This window comes from Perca fluviatilis, chromosome 1, assembly GCF_010015445.1.
Source record: "Perca fluviatilis chromosome 1, GENO_Pfluv_1.0, whole genome shotgun sequence".
NCBI classification, from domain to species: Eukaryota; Metazoa; Chordata; class Actinopteri; order Perciformes; family Percidae; genus Perca; species Perca fluviatilis.
Window position 1 is genome coordinate 17,532,285 of NC_053112.1, and position 22,691 is coordinate 17,554,975.

General features: G+C 39.1%; 1 protein-coding gene across 1 annotated transcript; it reads left to right on the forward strand.

The window, feature by feature from the left end:
• Window positions 1–4,582: 4,582 nt before the first annotated feature.
• Window positions 4,583–11,783, forward strand: LOC120569693 (somatostatin-like receptor F_48D10.1). The gene is made up of 6 exons (XM_039817742.1): window positions 4,583–4,784; window positions 5,421–6,105; window positions 7,012–7,152; window positions 7,302–7,574; window positions 8,082–8,228; window positions 9,866–11,783. The coding sequence occupies exons 2-6, from the start codon at window positions 5,524–5,526 to the stop codon at window positions 10,064–10,066; spliced, it is 1,344 nt and encodes a 447-aa protein (XP_039673676.1). The 5' UTR covers window positions 4,583–4,784; window positions 5,421–5,523; the 3' UTR covers window positions 10,067–11,783.
• The last annotated feature ends 10,908 nt before the right edge of the window (window positions 11,784–22,691 follow it).

Here is a 22,691-nt window from a genome sequence, read left to right on the forward strand (position 1 = left end):
AACCAAGCCATAGGCTCTCATCAAATCAATGCTGCACATTTCATTTACATTTTCATTCATATTCGGAGAAGGAAAATATAAAGCTGCTCGCCCTCTGTGTTCTGACTGATAATATTTTCTTTCTGTTCTTTCTGGGCAGCCATGTTTTCCGGTTTTTCTTTTATCTGCCCACAGGACAATAATATCGTTTGACAGGCTGGTAAGGTCAACCCTCAGGCTATGTGATAGCTTCACTCCAGGGGATTGTTGTGAAGATGGGCATAACCCCCATACCCACCTGACACTCAGATATTAACTAAAGACTGTGTGTGTGTGTGTGTGTGTGTGTGTGTGTGTGTTTGTGTGTGTGTGTGTGTGTGTGTGTGTGTGTGTGTGGAGGGGGGGATTAGAGATGCACATAACGAGACATGCAGCTTTCATTATTAAAACAAATAGTGTGACAGGAAGAAAACCTTTTAAGAAGCATTTATAGAACGCAATGTCTCACCCCTTTTGTGATATGATTTAATTAACATTCATTACATTATCTTCGATGCTGTGGAAAGAGTTATGTAAGTGTCCCACATAAATTGGATTATTCAACAATATCACAAACTGAACATAATATGCTATTTGCATCTGTTTATGACCTGCAAGTTTGAGTTCTTTACCTGTTACCTGTGCTCTTCTCTATTCTACTGGGTATGCTTATGGTTTGAGTGGGAGTCTGGTGTGGCAGAACAGATTTCCACTTGACCTCAGTTTCAACACACCACAATAGAGGAAAGGAAAGAGAGCATGCTCGATGTCAGGTTAAAGTACTTTCTGCTAAATTGCCTTTTCTCTCACTTGAAGTGGGAAGTCTGTCAGAATGCCATCATGTCCATTGACCTTACAACTGGATGTAATAGACCCAACCCTCGACATAATCTGCAGTCCTTAACAATATTTTCTGTAAATTACCTTGGAATTAGCAACATTGGCAGCTTGGACTCTTTATTAATTGTTTTCTTCCTTTTATATTTTAAATCAATGTAATGGTCTATTCTCAGAGGTCACAGAAGCCCTTATTGGCCAGTCCCTCAATAAATGAAAACTGGGAAAGGACTGCTTATTTTACCCTCAACTAGTAACCCTTGTCTCTGGGATGTAGTATGATTAAAGGGTCAGAACACTTAAACGCATACCAAGCAACTGCAATATCCCTGGTTTAACTGATAACATATTTTAATATAACAACAGTTAAACCCTTAAACCCAATATAATTTAAAGAATTCCTACTAAATACATTTTTATACCAATAGTTTTTTTCATAACTTTATTGTGTACCAACCAAAATTGGCTTATACAATCTTTTCACTTATCTGTGGTACAAAAAGCTTGAGCAAATATACAAAAATAGAACATTTGACAAACAAACAAGCACAATGAAAAACAAAATAACTTCAAATAATTAAATATAATGTTTTTATCTCTGTATATACTTCATCCATCTTGCTTTGACCAATCACAGTCGAGTAGGGGTGAAACTTAGACTGTACATGTATACGTGCAGATAATCAGTCAGTATGACCAGAAAACTATAAGTGAAGTCATGGTGTCATATGAAGGCACAAGATCTGGCACTCTCCTCCAAAACATTCGTTTGAGAGAAAACAAGTTTTTTTTTTATTTTTTTATTTATATTTTTTTTAACAGACAAATGCACAAACAATACACAAACAAACAACAAACAAACCACAGCGCTACAAGACTGGTCCGTATAGAAATATATAGTATAGTCAATTGTCCATCATATTTAATTATCTATCCATTCAAGTCCAGATTATAGTCCATTCCCAAAAGTTCCAGTGGCCTCTTCCACTTATGCAGAAAATTGAGTCCTTTTCTTGATTTAAAGTCACAAACTCTGAAATAAGAGATTTCCACATGGAAACAGTAGGAGGGTCATCACCGACCAACCTGATTATTATGGCTTTCCTGGCTAGCATTAAAAGCGACTGAATCACATCTCCATCTTTTTTAAGAGAGACAGGAACCTTCCCAAGCAAGCAAAGAAGTGGTTCTACTGATACCTGCTGACCTATTGCTGAACTGACATCTGTGCAGACCGATTTTGTTGCATCCCACAAACAATGCAGCCTGGTACATACATGAGATTTACATTTGGGACAATTTGGTGAGGCTCCAGTTGTATACTTACTATATATATATATATATATATATATATATATATATATATATATATATATATATATATATATATATGTGGTGTATATGTAGACCTGATGTAAAATATTATATTGCAGCTCTTTATATCTGTTGCAAATCAAAAATCTCATCCCACTCATCATTATCTATTACACAGTTCAGCAAAGTACACCATGATGTTCTTAAACATGTAAGTTTACCTAGGTTCAAGCTTAACATCTCAGAATAGAACTTAGAAAATGCTTGTGCTGCTTATAGTTAAGGAGAAATCTGTCTACTGGATGCGAATCATGTGGGGTTTCCAGCGAGTTGTTCTTCTTATACACAAAGTGTCTGACCTGTAAATATTTGTAGTAATCTTTGTTTGATATATGGTACTGAGCTTTCAGTGATTCAAATGTTTTGAATCTTCCATTCTCAAAGAGGTTAAAAGATTCTAACAACACCTGCTTTTTGCCAAGGTGTAAAATTTGGACCCATTCCATGTGGCAAAAGCTCAGGATTAACCTACAGTGTCGTGATACGATTGAAAGGCTGAGTTTCATGGAATATTTTTGTAAGTTTTCTCCAAGCCCACAATACATTTGTTATCAAAAGGTTGTTTTTAGCACTGTGTGGCTGTTCTTTCTGGCTTTTATCCAGCAGGTTCACAGGAGAGAAGGGTTTACAAACAACACGCCTTTATATTAAGCCAAGGGGAGTCTGAGCACTCATTCGCCCACAAAGAGATAATCCTGGCTTGTATGGATAGTATATAGTATTCTATATTTGGTAAACCCCATCCACTTTGCTCTTTTGGAAGCTGCAGTACCACTAATTTGATTTTAGGCTTCCTGCCATTCCTAATAAAGCCTGAAATTGCTTTATTTATAGTTTTAATGTCATTTGTAGTTAGATTGATAAACAGCATGGATGTGCGATATAGTATTTTTGGGAGGGCTGTCATCTTGATAAGGTTGATTCTGACAAGAAATGATACAGGGAGACCCTTCCATCTTATTAACATTTCTTTGAGACTTTTAACCAAGGGATTAATATTTTCTGAATATAGTTGGTTAATTTGGGGGGGTGACTGTGTGGCGGTTCTTTCTGGCTTTTATCCAGCAGGTTCACAGGAGAGAAGGGTTTACAAACAACTGACTTTATATCAAGCCAAGGGGAGACTTTTAACCAAGGGAATAATATTTTCTGCATATAGTTGGTTAATTTGGGGGGTGATCTTAATTCCTAAATACTTTCACCCAGACGGAGCCCAACAGGGCTGAATGTAGTCTGGTTCAGTATTTATGTCATTGTCCAAGATCAATATTTCTGACTTATCAAAATTTACTTTATACCCAGATATTGGGCCACATTCTTTAATACATTTAGTCAAAGCTGCTAATGATTTAGAAGTGTTTGTAATGTCATAAGGATATCATCAGCATACAACAGAATTTTATGTTGTTTCGAACCAAACGTTACACCCTGAATATCTGGGTTTTGCCTGATTGCCAACGCCAGTGGCTCTATCGCCAGAGCAAACAGAGCAGGAGACAGCGGGATTCCTTGAGCCATGCCCCTTGTCACTTTAAAGGGAGTGGACAGCAGACCATTAGTCAGAACTGAAGCTTTAGGTTGAAAACAAGTTTTTTAATTTGTCCAATGCAAGAACAAAAGTGAAGTTCTCTTGAGAATTTACACAGCACAGTTGAGAAGTTGGTCCCCATGGGTTCTATTTTGTGATTGTGATGAGAGGGGGAAATACATAAAGTCCCTGTATGTTTTTGACACTATAATTGTGTAATTTAAAGTGTTGGAATTTTATGTAAAAAATGGGAGTGAAGTTCTTTTGATGAAATCAAATTTACTTGGTATGACTTGTTTTCTGGTAATTTTACTTTTTGTACTTTCTTTTTTGTATTAGGTATTAAATTATTACATAATTGTTATTATACATTTATTGTTATGTGTGGGTACTTTTACCATCAAGTGGTATCTCAACCATTTGGTAGAGGCCCATATTTAAAAAAACTGTGGGGTCTATAAAACATTTTTTTTTATTCTTGTTATTAGTGCCCGAATAACATAAAAATGCAAATAAATAATGTTTACATTGTTTTTTTCTTGGAGTAAACATTAAGGGATTCAAATCTAGTACAAGGAGGCTATATATAGGTAGTACATTAGTTGCGTAAATGTTGCCTTGATTAGTTCTTGATTAGTTCTTCCCATGTCATAATCAGACTGAAGAGCCCCTCTCCACTGAAGCAGTATAATATTTTCTCTCTCTCTCTCTCTCTCTCTCTCTCTCTCTCTCTCTCTCTCTCTCTCTCTCTCTCTCTCTCTCTCGCAACACATCGTATCAGAGAAGCAGCAGAGCTTTGTGGGCAGAAAGTTAAAGGGCGAAGGAGAAGCTGGGAGCTGCTGCTGACACATTCTGCTCAGCACCGCGGACAGCGCACTATTGGGAACTTGGACACAAGCTATCCATCGATATTTGAGATTTTTTGGAGAATCAGAAGACTGAACTGACAATGAGGGTTTGGTTTAGGGGTTCTACTCCTTCTAATTTGATCACAGAAAGACTTGGACTTTCCCCGTTGCTCGCCAAAGTAAGCATGTTCTCTTCTTGCTCTCAGAATAAATCAACACCGTAGTGTATGCGTGATTTAAAAAGACAACTTTACATTGATAGTAGGCTACAACAAGTCATCAAGCAAAGAGTTGATATACAATCACTGCAGACATAACATACATATACAGTATTGCCTGTATTCATAACGCAGACATTATTAACAGCTTTTAGTCAAGTCGTGCGCAAAGGCCGTGGCACTGTTCCCAGCGATACTCCCTCTTGACGCGCGACACAGCAGATTAATTATGTGTTTGCAGTGTCATGTAGGATGAGACTTTCCGGTGCGTAATTACGGATACGGCTCCTTATCAAAAACGTGTTAGAATGTAGGATACATGGCAACACATCTTTATCTTTGGAGTTGCTCGTGACGCAAGAAGAAGACACATACAAGGTATTTCCAACGAAAGAGTACCGGCTCTCAGCTGTGGTCAGAGGACACACTTACATGCTATGAGTCACCCTCTATTTCTTGGGCGCACAAACACACACTTCAATTTGATACACACTAGATTAGATATAGATCAGATAGGTCAAACCACTTTTTCTGTCTTTTCATCTGATATCTTGAAGTGTGGTGGCTGCTGATTCTCCTCCTGTTTCTGTTCCAAAGTAAGCATGGCAGAAGTAAAGGCTTTCTTCTAAATCAGTGAAAACTGGAGGAAGCAAATCTACAGCTGGACTCTGTGGCACCATCTTCTTATCTGAAAACCACAATGGAGCCCCTAGACCAGCCAAACTGGTTTCACCTTGCATCAGACTTCAACTCATCCTCTGCAGCCACTCCCTCACCCTTCCTCCATTCCTACCTCCGCCTCTTCAACATCTCCTCCAACCTGTCCACTCAAAGTGTCCCCTTTCAGGGCAGCAGCACTCTGATGACAGCAGTCATCTCCCTCACAGTCTTCATGGTGGGTCTGACTGGTAACACTCTGGCCATCTATGTGGTGCTGCGTTATGCCAAAATGAAAACAGTCACCAATATCTACATCCTGAACCTGGCTGTGGCTGATGAGCTCTACATCATCGGGCTCCCCTTCCTCACCACACAGAACGTGCTCTCCTATTGGCCGTTTGGTTCCTTCCTGTGCCGTGTGGTCATGACGGCAGACTCTATGAACCAGTTCACATCTATTTTCTGCCTGACGGTCATGTCCATCGATCGTTACCTGGCTGTGGTTCATCCAATCCGCAGCACCAAGTGGAGACACCCCCGCGTGGCCAAGGTGGTGAGCACAGCCGTGTGGGCCGTGTCCTTTGTGGTGGTCCTGCCTGTGGTCATTTTCTCTGATGTTCAGGTATAAACTGCAGTCCTGGTCGCCACCCTTTCTATTTAAGTGCAAATTGGATTTAATTAATAGCTTCCTCTGATAAAAAAAGTAGTCATTTTCTACTGAGTCCAGTCAAAAACTCATATAGGCTCACCAAGCATATTTCCTTAAAGAACTAACAACAATAATGATAACATGCAATACATGTCACAAGATCAGAATTAAAGGAATAGTTTGACATTTAGCAAAACACACTGAATTCACGTTCTTGCAGAGAATTAGATGAGAAGGTTGATACCGGTTAGCTTAGCTTAGCATAAAACTGGAAATGGTTCCGTTGATGTAATTACAGTAAATACATTAAACTTGATTTAAATGTCTAAGTCTAAAGCTGACTTAGACATTTGCTGGAGTTAATTCAAAACGTGTTAATATTTATTTGTGTTTTGTCAAAGTTGTGTTTGTGGCTGCAAAATAAAACTGTTTTCATTTTAGTACAGTCAAAGAAACTGATGTTTGTGATCTATAGAAACCTGCCAAACAGCAAACTAATGATGAAGGCATATCGTCAAAACATGTCAGAACAGTTTTTAGCAGTTTTGATTTTAATTAAAAACTGCTCTAAACAATCTTTAACATATTATCACACACCTCTGTAGTTCTCTCCAGCTGTATGGATTGTTATAGCATCTTAAAGCTCATTGTTTTGTTTTATAGCTCAGAACAGTCTTCCACAATGCAAAATGTGCTTCTTTAAAGCCCATTAAAGCAGATAATGTATTTTGCATTTCTCCAAACATCCCATTTCTGCATAGCTTTGTACTTATAAAACCAGTGGGCCTCAACATCCAATATTTACCTCCCCCTTGTCTGAGCAGATATAATGGCTGAATTTTTAATTTATTTTACTCAGGTGGTTTCACTTCCTTTTAGGACACATTTAACTCCTGCAATATGAACTGGCCAGAGCCAAAGAACGTGTGGTCAACAGCCTTCATTCTCTACACTGCCACAGTGGGCTTCTTTGGACCGCTGCTCATCATTTGCCTCTGCTACCTACTTATCGTTATCAAGGTTGGTATATGTGTGGGCGTATAAATTCATACTGTAATCTGCACTGACATAATGATCATTTCCGTAATCCTCAACACCCTTCTCCCCCCTTCATTTTCATCATTATCACTCTAATATTTATCCTCTTTACCATCATCATAATGGTGCAGATGAAGTCATCAGGGGCACGGGCGGGCTTCACCAAGCGTCGGCGTTCAGAGCGCAAGGTGACACGGATGGTGGTGGTGATCGTGGTGGTGTTTGTGCTCTGCTGGCTGCCGTTCTTCATCATCAACATTGTCAATCTGGTGGTCATTATACCAGAGTCCAGCGCCACTGCTGGCATCTACTTCTTTGCTGTCATTCTATCCTACGCCAACTCCTGTGCCAACCCGGTGCTGTACGGCTTCTTGTCGGACAACTTCAGACAGAGCTTTAGAAAAGTAGGTTGAATGGGTATAAAAACTGTGTAAAGGTGAAGTTAGACGTAGTTCATCATTTGGGGAAATACACTTATTTTTCTTTCTTGCGAAAATATGTTCGTCGTTCAAAATAACCAGCCAGTAGTCATTTACAGCCGCCACCAGAGGAAACCCCTTTTTTAAAAAAAACAACAATATGGGGGGGGGGGGGCCCCCGGGGGGGGTTTCAAGATAATTCGAATATGCATCAATAGAACAATATGAAAAAGTAAAAGATCAGCAAATAGTGGCTTTACTGTAACTATCTTTGAATGAGACTACAACTTGTAAATTGAGTATACTTTACTGTGTGACAGGGTGTCAGAAATGACTGTGTACATTCTGACCTGTTTCTAGCCTGGTTGTCAAATGCTGTCTCCTTATCTTATTACATACGTATGGTCAGTGGACCTTTAACACAATGGCTGTTGTCGTTCCTGGAGATTTCAGATGTAGTCTGTACAGGTAATTGCTGTTGTGGCCCTGCAGGTGCTGTGTGTAAGGAGTGTGAGGTGCAAGGCCAATGGTGTGGATGATGGCGACCCCAGTGCTCCACGCACTGAGAAAACCACAGCGCACGACTGCATCCGTCTCTCCACTCGCAACCAGGCTTACCACGATCCCCAGAGCAGCCAGGTAGTGTGTGTGTGTCTGTGTGTCTATATTAAAGCTATAGTGCGTAGTTTCTGTCTGACAACACCACTGTTGTTGCATCCACATGACACAAGCCTTCCATGATCGTGCACGCGCCCCCACCCCTCCTCCACGCAGTTGCTAGTAGCCAAGGAGGACACGGAGGATTAAAAAACATGATGGACTCTTCAGAAGAGGTAATTACAGTATCTTCACTCGAGTTTGCGGACGACATAATCTTCTGAACATAGCCATACTGAGAAATACAGAGAGTGTTTTGTGAAGCTGAAAGTGTTAATTAGCTTTGTATCAAATCATTTGGCAACGGCTTGAATGTAACGGACGTTCATTAATATAAAAAAGTTACACACTGAAGCTTTAATCAACAGGCAGGTTTGAGCATCTAATTGAAGAAGGATGGTAAATGAACGCTGCTTTGGAGGAAAATTCTGAAGGTGGGAGTTTGTGTCAGAAAGAGGAGGGCGGTCTAGAAAAGACCAATTAGATGACTTGTACAGAAGCTGTGAGGTGCATTAGACTGTCAGAGTGGCTCTGATGAGACTCTCCCAAAGCTCTTTCAACTGGTTCACGGTGATCAAAACTACAACTTCCTCCAAAGGTCACAGAGTACATACAGAGTATATGTTAGTGAGTCCAAGTGCTCAGTTATTGATGTATGGATCTCTGGTTATTCTCAAAGTCTTCATGTCCCCCCATGTCCCCCCCCCCACACACACACACACACACAAACATACACACACCAACCCCCAAAGGGTTGGCTGGTTCATGTTCCTGGTCACAAATAATGTATGTTTTGTCTCAGCGTATCTCTTTCTGTTATCCTCTCAACCAACAAATATTTCTTGAAACAAGTTAGAAAAAGACAGAGACTGACAGAGAAAAGCGAGCACACAAGAGAGAATGGGGAAGGATTCGAAGGAAAAACAGAAACCTAAAGTTAAAGTTGTAATGCATAAGATTTTAGCCCTGATGGTTTGGTCAAACATGTGGTTACTGTGGTTATAGCAAGTACAGTTTAATGTATTACATGCTGTATCCTTTCCTGTGAAGCCCTCGTGTGTGAAGACAATTAAAAAATCCAGCAGGGGAATGCCGGACTCCGCAACTAACAATGAACACTCATATATTTTTATCATTAATGGGGTTTTATTTCACGAAAATATTAAGGATTGTAACTTGACCTTTATTTTCCCTGTATGTCATTGTGCTTTTTTATTTTTTATTACAGTAAGAAATACAGATAGACCTCTCAGCAGCACCTCGCACACACATGATTTAAAATCAATATATTTTTACTGGGGGAATGACAGGAAGTAATCAGGAAAGATTCAGCGAAGGCTGCTGCAAGTTTTAGGTAATTATTGCAAAAAATAACTTATAATAGGCTTGTTATTATTCACCTTTTTTGCAGAACCATATTGTTTCCTTTCTGGAGTTTGGGAACCTCTGCTTTAAACATGAAGTTACCCGGAGTTGAAATAACTTCTCTTTCTGTTTCCACCTTTCCCTCCTCTCACCTTCATTAACATGCCACCCCTCATTTGTTTTATCTTCCCACTGCTTTTGCTGCCTTCTTTCTTTATTCCATGACTCTCGCCCTCTTCTTCCTCTCTCTGAAGATCTCTCCTCAGCCCCCAAGCTCGCCTATCTCTCACACAGCAGCAGACCTGCACCGCTCCACCCCTTCATGTCAACCTCCCCCCACTTGCCCAGGAATCGGACCCACCACTACCACGGTAACCTCCACAGCAGCCTCCACGGTAACCTGCATGGTAACCAGGGCTGAACTTCCCTCCGTCGGTGCCCTGACTACGCCCTGACTACGCCCTGACTACGCCCTGACTATGCCCTGACTACGCCCTCCTCTCCAGCATTCATAGCTCTGCAGGAACAATAGCCAACAAACGATGAACATCACTGTGTTTTAGGAAGTAAAAAGAGAAGCTGAGGAGGAAAAACATGATATGAGACTACAGAATTGGAAGCAGAGGGGTTCGATTAGCTGATAGAAATAGAGAAAACTGATGTTTTTCTGCAGTTACAATGTAAAACTCGGCTAGTTTCTGACACACACACACACACACACACACACACATGATAACTCATTCTATATGCATTCCAACATTTATGATCCATTTCAGTGGAACAACCTCACGAATATCTTTCATGTCTCGATGTGTATCTTTACCTGTATGAATCAGCCAGCTGTTCAACAAGCTCCATTTTTCTTTCCATCCAACCATCTGACAAAAGTGCCTTTTCAACTGCTCTCAGCAATTATGACGGCTCCTAAACAGAAAATGCCATTGACGACACAGTGGAGAAGATTCCCTGCAGGTATATCAACTTTATTTTGGTAAACCGGGCATTAGAGGGTTCTCTTTTGCAACCACACGTTGTGATTTAGGCTTAGATTTAAGGTATTTTCAGATTAAAACCTTGCCTGCTACTGCTTTAATTACTGTAAACAGCTAAACAGTATAATGGGGTCAATTCTTTCCTGTATTATAGTAAAAATGTGTTTAAAGCTCCCACTTACTTCTGTTGTCTTCACATAATTTAAATGGATAAATTGTAATGAATGAAGTTGACATGTGTACAGCTTTGTGGGAAAAGTCTGCTGTAATAATATTTGTATACTGTTTTTATTTTTCAGAAAATGGCTTGTTTGCGGTTTATTGGCTTCTCAGTCACAGGAAATGTGAATCTATCCCTGCTGAGTGTTTTTCTGTAAACATGTAGCCAGCATTGAACACAAAACCCTTAGCCCTCTTTTTATATATGCCTATTAATTTGTATTTTTGGAGTATTTGCATGTCTTGTATGTGTGTGCATTTGTGGCTGTTTTGCACATGTATATGTATTCATGTTTTCTCTCTGCAGAACATGTGGTGCTGGTAAATCCAGGGTTTATAGCAGCATATATTGTTGCTTCTGTTAATGTGTGACCATACTTTGCTCAGAGCCTTGTTTACTGTTTAATAGAAAACATATGCAGTGACTATTTCGGATCAGACTGGCAGCACAGTACCTCTCCTGCCACACCCTCCATTGGCCTTTGAAATGCTTATATTGCAAACGTGTTGGCCTGCAAGCTTTTATTAAAAAATGGGTGACAATTTGAACACAGCTTCTCTTTTTGGCCACTTAGGACACCTAAAGTATTGCTTTATTATCGCTATGTGAACCGTTTCTGGTATTTGTATTATATCACCACACAACCAATCCCTTTATAAAAGCAGTCATTGTGTTATTCAATAAAAGCTGATAAGAACTAAATAATGTTCACATCAATGGAAGGAGTTTATGGGACATGTAGTTGTGAGAATGAGTTTAGCTTTGAGAAAATCTCAAAAGAAAATTAATCTGTGGCACGCAGTGAAAAGAGACTCATCAGGTCAATGTAAGGACGGGAGGCGATCAGAGAGAAATTTATGGATGCTGTATTGTATAATATTAGCAAAGCTGTTAAGACTGAAAGCATTCAAATGCAAATACAGATAACATATTATATATTTTACCATATTATATACAGTTGTTTAGATGCTTAAGTGCTATATGTTTGTTGGGTATTTTGGAATAAAATGGTGTTATAAAAACAACACATTTCTGAACTTCTAAACTTAGTATGTCTGTACATTCCCACATATATTTATACATTCCCATAAATATAAGACCATCTATGGTCAGAAGCTTCAGGATAAATTCATAGGTGAAACTTGGGGTTAAGAATAGTTTATCACATTTCTATATTCTCAAGGTAAAGAGTGAATCTCCATCCTCAAGCTTTAGTGCTGTGTCGATTGGTATTTCTTATATCATTATCCTAACTTTATGAACTAATAATCTACTTTAAAGGAGAGGAATGGCAGAAATCATATCCTTGCATCATTGTTAGTGTTGAAATTAATCATTGCATCGATGCATCGCGATGTGAACCTAGACGATTCTGCATCGATGCAGTGACAGGCCATCATCGATTATTGCCTACTGATGTTACTTGTTGATTTTCCAGTAGCTGCTTTTTTTGTTTTTGCCTTTTGTCTATTGTCTGCTGTGTACAGACTCCGCTACGTTCAGGAAGTGTCTTTTTTAAGAGCAGATACAATAAAAAGTTGAGTTTATATATTTCTGACTGCTTGAATTGGTTGATGAAAACCATGTGTAGCAATATATAATAATATTGAGGAGGTGACGCATCGTGATGCATCGTGATATTGAATTGATTTAAAGCGTTGATGGGATAATCGTAATCAAATCGAATCGTGAGACCAGTGAAGATTCACACCCCTAGTCATTATCCGATGGTGTGTTTCTTCTTTCACACAAAGGTCTTTGGAGACGGACAATCTTTGTAATGACCACAGACTTGCATGTCAGGTTGACTCTCCTTCATTACTTATGTAGCCTCTAGACACAGAAACACAGGCACATGTGCACAGTCTTAATGGCATTATGTAGTAAAATTAAACATTATTGCATGAAATGATTTATGTTATTCAGTCCTCTGAGGCTGACATCACACACATTCATACACACTTTCAGAGCAGAACATTGCCATTGCTAAACACTTGGAAAGACTCTATGGTCCATCTTTCATCAGGTGTTTCAGTGCTTTTCCAGGCAGCTGCAATACAGTATTTTTTTTTTTTTTTTACGTAAATCAGGATTATTATTATCAAAATGGTGTAAGGGAGTTATGTAGGCCTATGCACGCATGACCCATTTACAATAAATTGTATCAGTTTAAATCTGGCGTTGATAGTCTGGCTTTGTGCGTCATGGAAAACTCTCCTCCAGTCATCTTCAGAGTTTGTTTTTTTACATCTAAGTGGCTAGACCAAGCCAATCTATTGTTGATCGAGGATTCTTTAAATTTATCTACATAATTTTATACAAAAGGGGAACCTGGCCACGACCTGGAATATAATAACCTAGTATACTAACTCTAGTATGGCCTTTTCAAGGCTAGACAGGGGAGGTCTACGTGGGGACTGTTCAAGTGCTGTTAAAATGTAACTCCTAATTTGTAGGTACAATATTTGAAGAAGTGTTTTTAAGGGTAAATTATTTGCAAATTTGTCATTATACATAGCCATAACTTTGCTGATCCCTCTCTCTGCCCAGAATCTAAAGCCAGGATCACCTCTGCATGGAGAAAATCAAAGGTTTCCCCATATTGGTGTAAAGCCTGATATGTCTGACCAGCTCAAGCTGTCTCTTAAAAATTTTCAATTACGTTTCGAGGGAAACGTATTTTGTCCTGCATTACATGTGTTTTTGATGTACAAATACATTTCTAATCAAAGTCCACAGGACTTTCAGGAGTAACGTACTTGATTTACACCACGTTGCCTACGTAACATACTTAAGTTATGTCACTTTTTAGGAAACAGGGTTGATCTGATGCTGTGTTTAAGTGTGCGTGTATTTTGTACCAGACTCAGTATTCCTGAAAAATGGGTTACAGTTATCTTTTAGTGGTTTTACAATGTATCAGTATACAAAATACAGAGCTTTATGGGTAATGGAGATGTGGGTCAGAATTGTTTAAGAACCAATGAATGGCTGCTCTAATCTGGGCTGCCAAATAATACCAGAACAAGTTGGGAACTTGGCATCTTGGTTACTAGTCTGTTAACAGAATATCTCACAAATATAGCAGCAATTAACATGGAATTTGGTGGACAGATCTGGCCCCAATAATCAATCAGATGTTGATGGTGGAGCTGGATCCAGAGGGAGAGAAGGACATGTAAGAGATGCAAGTAATTCAACTTGTACTCTCGTGTATTACCATAATCACATGGGTCATTATAAAATTGTATGTATTGGCTCCAAACATTTCTATTTAAGAAAAAAAAATGTCAATCTGACTTGTGAATCATCAAATTACCTGTGGTCTGAACAAAATCAACAGGTAGCCGTGGACCAGTTTAAGTTTTGTTTTCTTAGTCTGAAACCTGATTGTTCAAATTTGTAAAAACAACAACAACAAAAAAATAAAGAGAAATAAATCTTATTTATCTTATAAGTCTTATAACCTCCAGCTGCCAATTACACATCAGCTAACTAACACATCAGGTAGATGCTAAATCCCAGAGCAAACCCAGAGCAAATCAATTTTAATTACATTTTCACACATTTACATCTTATTTAGTGAAGTACTGGCTGATGAATTATACTCATCACATAAGTTGTAAACTTTCTGCTCAAATAAATCATGATGTGTTAACTGCTGTTACTCACACTCAATTTTTGCATGACCTTCCATCCAATGCTCTCGTTTCTTTGCTGTAGATTGTATATTGACATATATTTAGACACAGGAATCGATATTTTACTTTAAAAACACTTGTCTTAGAATAGTGGACCTTCAAAATACTTTCCCATTTTCACACAATTTAAGTCACAATATGAGGGAAGTAACAGTAGTATCAATTTACATTTGATATACAATAGGTGAGTTTATTGTGACAAATCATAAAACGTTTCCCATAAATGTTGAGATTGAAGTTCAAGATTGGATACAACAACAAACAAGCTCACTAGAGGGTCCATTTAGTGGCTAATCCAGAGATTTCGGGTCATATAACACAAGCTTCGTCTAGAGGTGGGTTGCCCTTTTGTCATTGAGCCATGTTCAAATATCTGAACATTTTAAGGACTTCTCATCCAACAAGTAATTGGAAAACATTTCTTCAAAGGGCTTAAGAAAAAAACAATAATAACATATTTAATGGACCTTACAGTGATTGTGTTTGCTATTGTTCCCAAGGTCAAGAATAAACTTACAATCTCTAAACTTTTATAACATGGACTAAATGTCCTTAAAGCGCTCAGAAAAATGGGAATTTGAACATTACATTTCTGGGCTAACTACATCTGAGGATTGTGTGATATGAAAATAGTCCTACAACAGCTACTCAATGGACCTCCTGGTGACATAATGTTTTCCAATTGCCCATAAACGATCTTTCAAAATGCAGAAATCTTGAACAATATGAAGTTACTGCAAAATCAAGCGCTTTCAGTTTTGCAGTATTTAAAAAGCAACTGAGTAAAAACCATGAAAAACGATGAAGTCCACAGTGACTTTTTAACACATGTGACATATGTTACATATGGCATCACACAAAGAACAATATAACAATATTCATGTAGGGGAAGAGGATCCACCTGGTCCTCTCTATGTAGGTGCCAGTGTAATAATAACTTGGCAAGAACAAATATCACAATGTATTCCCATAATAATACACCCCCACCATCCACCACTGCCATTGATAAACCTTGAATCACCAAAGTCAGTTCTGTTTCTTTCTCGCATCTCTTTAAAATTATATGTTAAGCACCATAACAATTTGTAAAGCTGCAGATTGCATGTTCACACACACCACTGTGTAACAATACATTCAGGAAGTTGCACACTATAACTGATGAAGACAACACAATACAAAGCATGTGTGTGTTTTTTCAGTTCCTGACAGGCAAGCTCAGAACGAAAGGTTCTGTCTGATGAGTTGTTTTGCAGGCTCAGTTGGCTTGACCTTTAGCTGTTCTCCTAACAAACACGCTTGAACACCCATGTGAGTGGGCATGCACACAAAGCAGGAAAGGCATAGCAACACACTGAATAGCCCCTCCACACTGATATTTTTACAGTGCTTTTGTGCTCTATGAGGCAGCGTGATGACATGCGGTGACAGAGGGAAGTGAAAGAAAAATGCGTGAGGGAGGCAGAGAAATGTAAAATATAAGGAGGCAGAATATATGATTTTCAACATCAAAAGGTGTGAGACTTATCTGAGACCTCTTAGGTCTGAAGGAGAAATGCTCAACCGACAAAGAACTGATCCAATGACCATTTGGTCCTAGGCTCATCGCTGGCTAATAAGACACTCACACACACACACACACACACACACACACACACACACACACACACACACACACACACACACACACACACACACACACACACACACACACACACACACACACACACACACACACACACAAGGACAGGGACAGAGAAAGAAATTAATGTAATGTAATGTTGAAGGCAGAGAGACAGAAAGGTATGAGAGACAGAGAGAGAGAGAGAGAGAGAGAGAAAAAAAGTTATGGAACATTCATGTTCAGATTTATTATATTCATTTTCAGATGTTTCAGCCATTTCATTTCAGCCTCTTCTGTATTTCCAGATTGTACTGTGGATCATTCATTACAGCATTTAACCTGATTCTCATATTACTATATTACGAAATACTGCTTGGTAGATTAATTTATTCATTTTCACATGGTTTTAAGCTACATTTTTGCTCTCCAAATGGCTAAAAATGCACACGTTTGGATGGGGACATGGGAAATACGGGGATGCATTTTATTTTCTATTTACAGTAAACTCTCAATTTACTAATCCTTTATGTTTTCAGTTGCAATCTGGGAGGCTTTGCTCTGTCATCGCTTCCTATTGAATCTGTTTCCATCACTTCCTTTCTTCAGGTCAATGCTCAATTTTCCACATTGATCAGCTTCTTGTACGCCATTTGCCTTTACTTTATCCATTTCTTGTACTATCCACGTCTTCAGTTGGCCGTCTAATTCATGCAGGGCAGTTCTCCTGCCACTGAAAGAATAATCGTGAAAAAGTGAGGAGATACTGTGTGTAGAGAGGGGCACAAGGGAGCTAAGAGAATGAGCAGTTTTCAAAGAGGAGACAGAAGTTGAAAATATGTTTCAGTCATCTCCTGTGGCCTCATTTCCCTTTGGTTCATGACAGTAAACATCCTCCACAGTCATCCTTGAGTCAATCAATAACAGCTCAATAACTTTCTCTCTCACCTGGAATGGTAGAGCCCCTGTTCAGCCAATCAGTGGGATTTTGAAACTGCTCGGATGCACTGATGAGATGTAGGCCAGCTTCTCCCGTGTGCAGCTCGAAATCAGAGCCAGAAGAGAGTGGGAACCGCAAAGAAGTAGGTGAAGAGAGGAGTGTGACAGTGAAACCTAATTACACTGTGATTTCTGGTCTGCTCTAATCACACACCTATGTAACATGGCCATTATCATATTTGCACTTATATAATTAGAGCAGTCTTTGTTGTCCAGAGGAGCAAGAGAGTCGAACTGAAATTCTGTGTGTGTGTGTGTGTGTGTGTGTGTTCAGGAAAAATCCTGTCTTTGTTTGTTTAAAAGGCTGAAGACCCCCTGGCGAGATTATGAGACTTTTGGGCTGGACAGCGAGGTCCGCCGGGGAACGAAATGGAAGAGCAGGGGTGTTGAAATATGAAAGGTCTCGCTGTCGGTGGTCTGCATTTATCGCAGCTCCACAGCACCAGCTTCTCACTCTCTGCTGGTCCTCTCTCATCTCTTCACCGCTCTTCTCACCCCTCTCCGCTGCACTCAGCATCAAGCTGTTGCTCCTTTCCTCCACTTTCCATTTCTGCAAAACCAGGGTGTAATGTGTCCTGTCCTCAATTTAACCATGTAAAATTATGTAAATGTAAATATTACATATGGAATTGTACCTCAAAGAGCGCACAAAAGACATCTAATAAAAAAGAATATTTATAAGAGTACAGAGGACGTGCATTTTTTACACTTTTGTCCCTCTCTTTCCCCCACAGTCACACATATATACACACCTGCAGCAGGGACTTCCGTCATCCGTCACTACGTTTCACACCCTTTTCACATAACAAGCTTTTTAATGAACACTGCCTCTATGTTCCTCCTGACCTACAGGGCTGCAAGGTTTTCTCTGCCTGGTATATAATTGCGTTTACTCACTTGCAGCTGTAATCAAACCCTGAGATAGCTGGAATATGTAATAGAAAGACTGGACTCGGCTTGTTGGACTGTAAAGCACTGTCTCAGGATCAGTTAGCTTATTTTAGCTCCCATCTTTCTTTAAGCACATTCAAAGGATACAATGCATGTTATTAGGCTGAATACTTGGTAGCCCATTGCTCTAAGGTTCTAATTGCCTCTCTGAGTGTGTCTTTCTCCCTGTAAATCCAGGGTTTCCTTATTTTGTTGAAACATAATGTGAAAAAATCTGTGTCCTCTCGTCCACACAGAGCATAATCTAACCTATCAACAAATTATCAAGAAATGACTGACAGGTGCTGATTTTGAGGACACACAGGGCACATCATTATAACATATAATATGTCAAATTAAACACCCAAGTGGTAATCAGCCTATACATGTTAAGCCTGTATGTTTAAGATTTTGTTTTGGTCAAGTCAGCAGCTGTTATTATATTGATCGTGTTGTTTGCTTTTTCAGCTCATTGTTAAGCTCTCATAGTGTTGTTTTCTGTTTTGAGCAAAAAAGCTGTATAATTCCACTGTACACTACCTGCTCAGCACAAAACGACAGAAAGACACAGTTAGCGACTAGTGCGTGAACATAGTGGAGCATTTAGCAGCTAAAGGGCCAAATACACAAGGGCAAGAAACAAGGCAAAGAAATGCTAATGTCACAATGTAACTGCTGGATGTGTTAATTAGCAACTGTTTGATAACAAGTTCATCATATCAACTTAAAAAGTCTTCACAACTTATTTCCGCTGCCCCCAAGAGGCCAAAAACATCTGCTATTGCAGGTTTAACTATTTTATAATAAAGAGATAAAAAAAGAAGAGATAAGATACTTAAGATGACTTACCAGAACCTTTCTTTCTTGTCTGCCAAGGGACTGCAGATGTGAAATAGTTCAAAGTTATAGTCTGTTATATTGTATCAAATGGTGACATTTATGTTTAAACTGCACATGGTACCTTTTAAGTAAATACATAAATTAAAAACAAAAAAGCTGTTGCTTCTGTCCACCTATGTCCAAAGGTACTTAATAAACTCTAGTCTAAAAGAGTCTTACATGATTATTTAAATGAAAACATTGACTTTGAAGTTAAAACACAGACAGTTATTTGATTTCCCCATATTAGTGGAACTGTAAAGGAACTACTTTTATACATAACCCTCCAAGTTTAGGACAATGGAACAGGCCTTTTTATCTGAAACAAACAGACAAGGCCACCGAACACACAAGATGTACAGTTTTGGCTGCAGTTCAAACAGCAATTGTTGTCTAAATGACAGACATAGCAATATGTAGGGTTTTTGTATCAAAAGAGCAGCAAACACTGTTCATCTGACGTAAATTACCTTGAATATAAACTGAGAATTATAGTCAATTCTTTAGCTTGCATGTCTTTTGTACACAAGTATTGTGTGGCCTTAATAATGTTTTGTATTCATTGTTTTGCATAGAATCCTTCTCTTATATATTTCCTAGAACAGCTTTTTGTTCTTCGTACCCAGAAAACATAGTGATGCTGAATAACTGGCTAAAAGCCAGAAGGTTTCTGATTCCTGAGGACTGGTGGTGCATTCAGCTCAGCTCCGATGTTGTCTTCACTTGCTGTCACATTTTCCTTTGACACAATCTACATATGCGATGTGAGTCCTTAATGTCCACAGCAGGGATCAAGCAGAGTTTGGATTCAAATGTCACAGCCAATATAACAAAGTGTTTCCATTACAATTTTCCATCAGCTTAAGTGGATGAAAGCATGGACCCTGAGAAAGTGCCAGCACGGAAACAACCATTAAATTGAGAAAAACATTGTTTTAATTAGTTTTAATTATCCAGAGTGGCTGGACCTCTTTGTACCTCTTTGATGATAATGCATTAGTGCTGATGTTCCTTCACCTGTCCCTAATTAAGACAACAAATAAAGCCTTTTGACTGTCTACTTAACAACTAATTCCAAGTGCTGCAAAACAATGTTATTCAGTACCTATTGAAAGCACCCCCCGTACTCATATAGGGAGGAGTTTACAAGAGCTGGTCTACTACCTGTACATCTAAGAGTAGAACAACTTAAGCTGAACCATATGTTTAACATTGTTAATGGTCATGCCCCCAAATATTTATGCCCTAATGTAACCATGGTCCACACGCAGCATAGTCATAATACTAGGGTCAGCTCTGATCTGCTCTTGCATAGTTCTTAGAGCTACTAATGCAACTAAAAATTCTTTCTTTTACACTGGTATCATGGCATGGAATAGTTTGCCTAATGCTACAAAACTCCCATCATCACGAGGGATTTTTAAAACACTGGTCAAGCAACTTTTATGGAACAAGGTGAATATTTATTGATAAATTGGAGTTTTTACAGCATTTTTGTTTTTTTTGTTTTTTTTGGTTTTTTTTTTTTTTTTACCCCCCTTTTTTTTTTGTTTTTTTTTTTTTTTTTTTTTTCAGTCTGGTTTGTTTGCTTCTTGTATATTGTTTCATGTGTGTAACACCAAGGACCGTGCTGGAAATAAGTATTTTCCTTTAGCATGTTATCCATTGGATTACTGTTTTATCGTCTTGATCCAGAAATCAATCAATCAATCAATCAATCAATCAATCTACAGTGCAGAAATGAAAGCAGAAGACTGTAGCCATGATAAGGGAAGAGAAGAGTTGACCAAAAGTGTTGAGTCTTATTACCGCGCCCTCAAAACGATGAGCTGAAGAGCAGTGTCTACGTGGTTCGCCTCTCCGGCTACATTCAGACTAACCTACGTTATTGGTGAAGGCTGTGGGAAATGTAAGCATCCTGAAAGGAAATAAACATATTTTTCCTATTCAGTCTTTGTTTGGGTACAAAGAAAGAACCGCTCCATGGCTCAACGCTAACTTTTTAAAGTGGTTGCCAGGCTTGGCAACCAGGCATCAGCTTTTGGTTGCTGACATTGACAATACGGTTGCCATGTTTTAAACTGCCAATATTCGGAGCAATTAATTTCATATGTAACTATAACACACATTTTAATAAGAAAACAATAAGGGAATGGCTTGCAATATAATTTCTCATCTCTCTCAAATAGGGGTGCAACGGATCACAAAACTCACGGTTCGGATCACGGTTTGGAGTCACGGATTGGATAAATTTTCAGATCACCACAAAAAATTAAATAAAAAATTTAAATGATTATTAAAAATGTAATAACAATAACTTTTAACAATAATTACTTCTTTTACCAGTAAGATGCTGTTAAACGACAAAAACAGATGAGAAGAGGGTATTTTACAATAACTTTGAATGCACCACGAGGTTTACAAGTTTTAAGTAAACGCAAACTTTAGTCAAGTCTATTTTGTTTTTCCGACGACAGCAGTGACTAAGTGCTAGTTTGTGTCTCTTAGCTCATAGCTTTAGCGACTGTTGTACGTCCCGGTGTTGGAATCCTCTACAGTGAAATACAGTCACACTTTTACACTTTTTAGCTGTCACCATTTTAACCGTCTTTAATCCAGTTACTACTGTAGCTAACGATAGGCTAACGTTACCTGCTGCCTGCCAAGTGTAACCTGTTATTAGTGTTTACTAGCGTGACATGCAGCGATGTTAGCCTGGTTAACACCAGACCCTTCTCAGTTGTCTGATAGTGGGTCTGGGCCATTGACATATATAAAATGGACCAACAGAGCCCGTTGCTCTGGACGGAGACCAGTGAAGGATATTAGAAGCACTTTTCCGGTGAGCGCTGAGCGTTACTGCGTAGCCTCCAACTGAGAGAGACAACGTAAATGTGACATGAACAACGTGTCTGAAAGTTGTAAGTCTTCTGGTAGCTGTGCTGAGAGAAATCTCAATCATTCCCAATCTTACAGAGATGGAGAGTGTAGGTATATGTAAGGAGATAACATGGGCACAGGCTAATTATTGATAACTAAAATGCTAGTTAACATTAGTAATTAAACCTAAACAGCTAACGTAAGTCGAAACTGCCTGCGAGCTTCTCCTGTACTATACGGTAATTCCTTTATGTGACAGTAAGTCGCATGGTTATGACACAATCGCCTATTTTTACAAAAACGTCTGCTACGGAGACATAACGTGAGGTACAAGGTAATGGAGTCTTTTATACATTGTTGTGTTTCTTTAGAAATGAACAATAGACAAACAGAGTCTTTAAACGCTTCAGATGTAAAGTTATTCGCTGTCAAAGTGACGTCAAAATGAATGGCAGTCAATGGAATGCTAACGGGAGGTGATCGCTTTGTAGCATCAAAATGGCGCCATAGGAGCTACGCGTTTTGAAGCGAAACTTACCCCCTTGGTCTGGGCAAGGTTCATTCGCAGCTCATTTCCCAAGGGGCGTCACCAACGGACTCTGCTCAAATGCCTCTGGGCGCAATTGGATAGTCCTTCAACCAATTAGACCAACGATCCAGGTGACGTAGTAGCGACAGCGGCTTCAACGGGTTGCTGTGCTTCAGATAGCCGTCATGTTGAATGTAAACAAGAAGCTGCTTGCTGTCGCTGCGCTATCGTGTAAAGCCCGCCTCAACGGTTGTGATTGGTGCCAATAGAGCTCAACAGTCCCGCCCCTCCTCTGAGAGACCTTGGGTTCCGGAAGTAAATTTCCCGTTCAT

Coding starts and splice junctions, on each gene's coding strand:
- LOC120569693 (XM_039817742.1), top strand. CDS start 5,524: ATGGAGCCCCTAGACCAGCCAAACTGGTTTCACCTTGCATCAGACTTC. Junction 7,575..8,081: donor TCAGACAGAGCTTTAGAAAA/GTAGGTTGAATG, acceptor GTGGCCCTGCAG/GTGCTGTGTGTAAGGAGTGT. Junction 8,229..9,865: donor ACGATCCCCAGAGCAGCCAG/GTAGTGTGTGTG, acceptor CTCTCTCTGAAG/ATCTCTCCTCAGCCCCCAAG.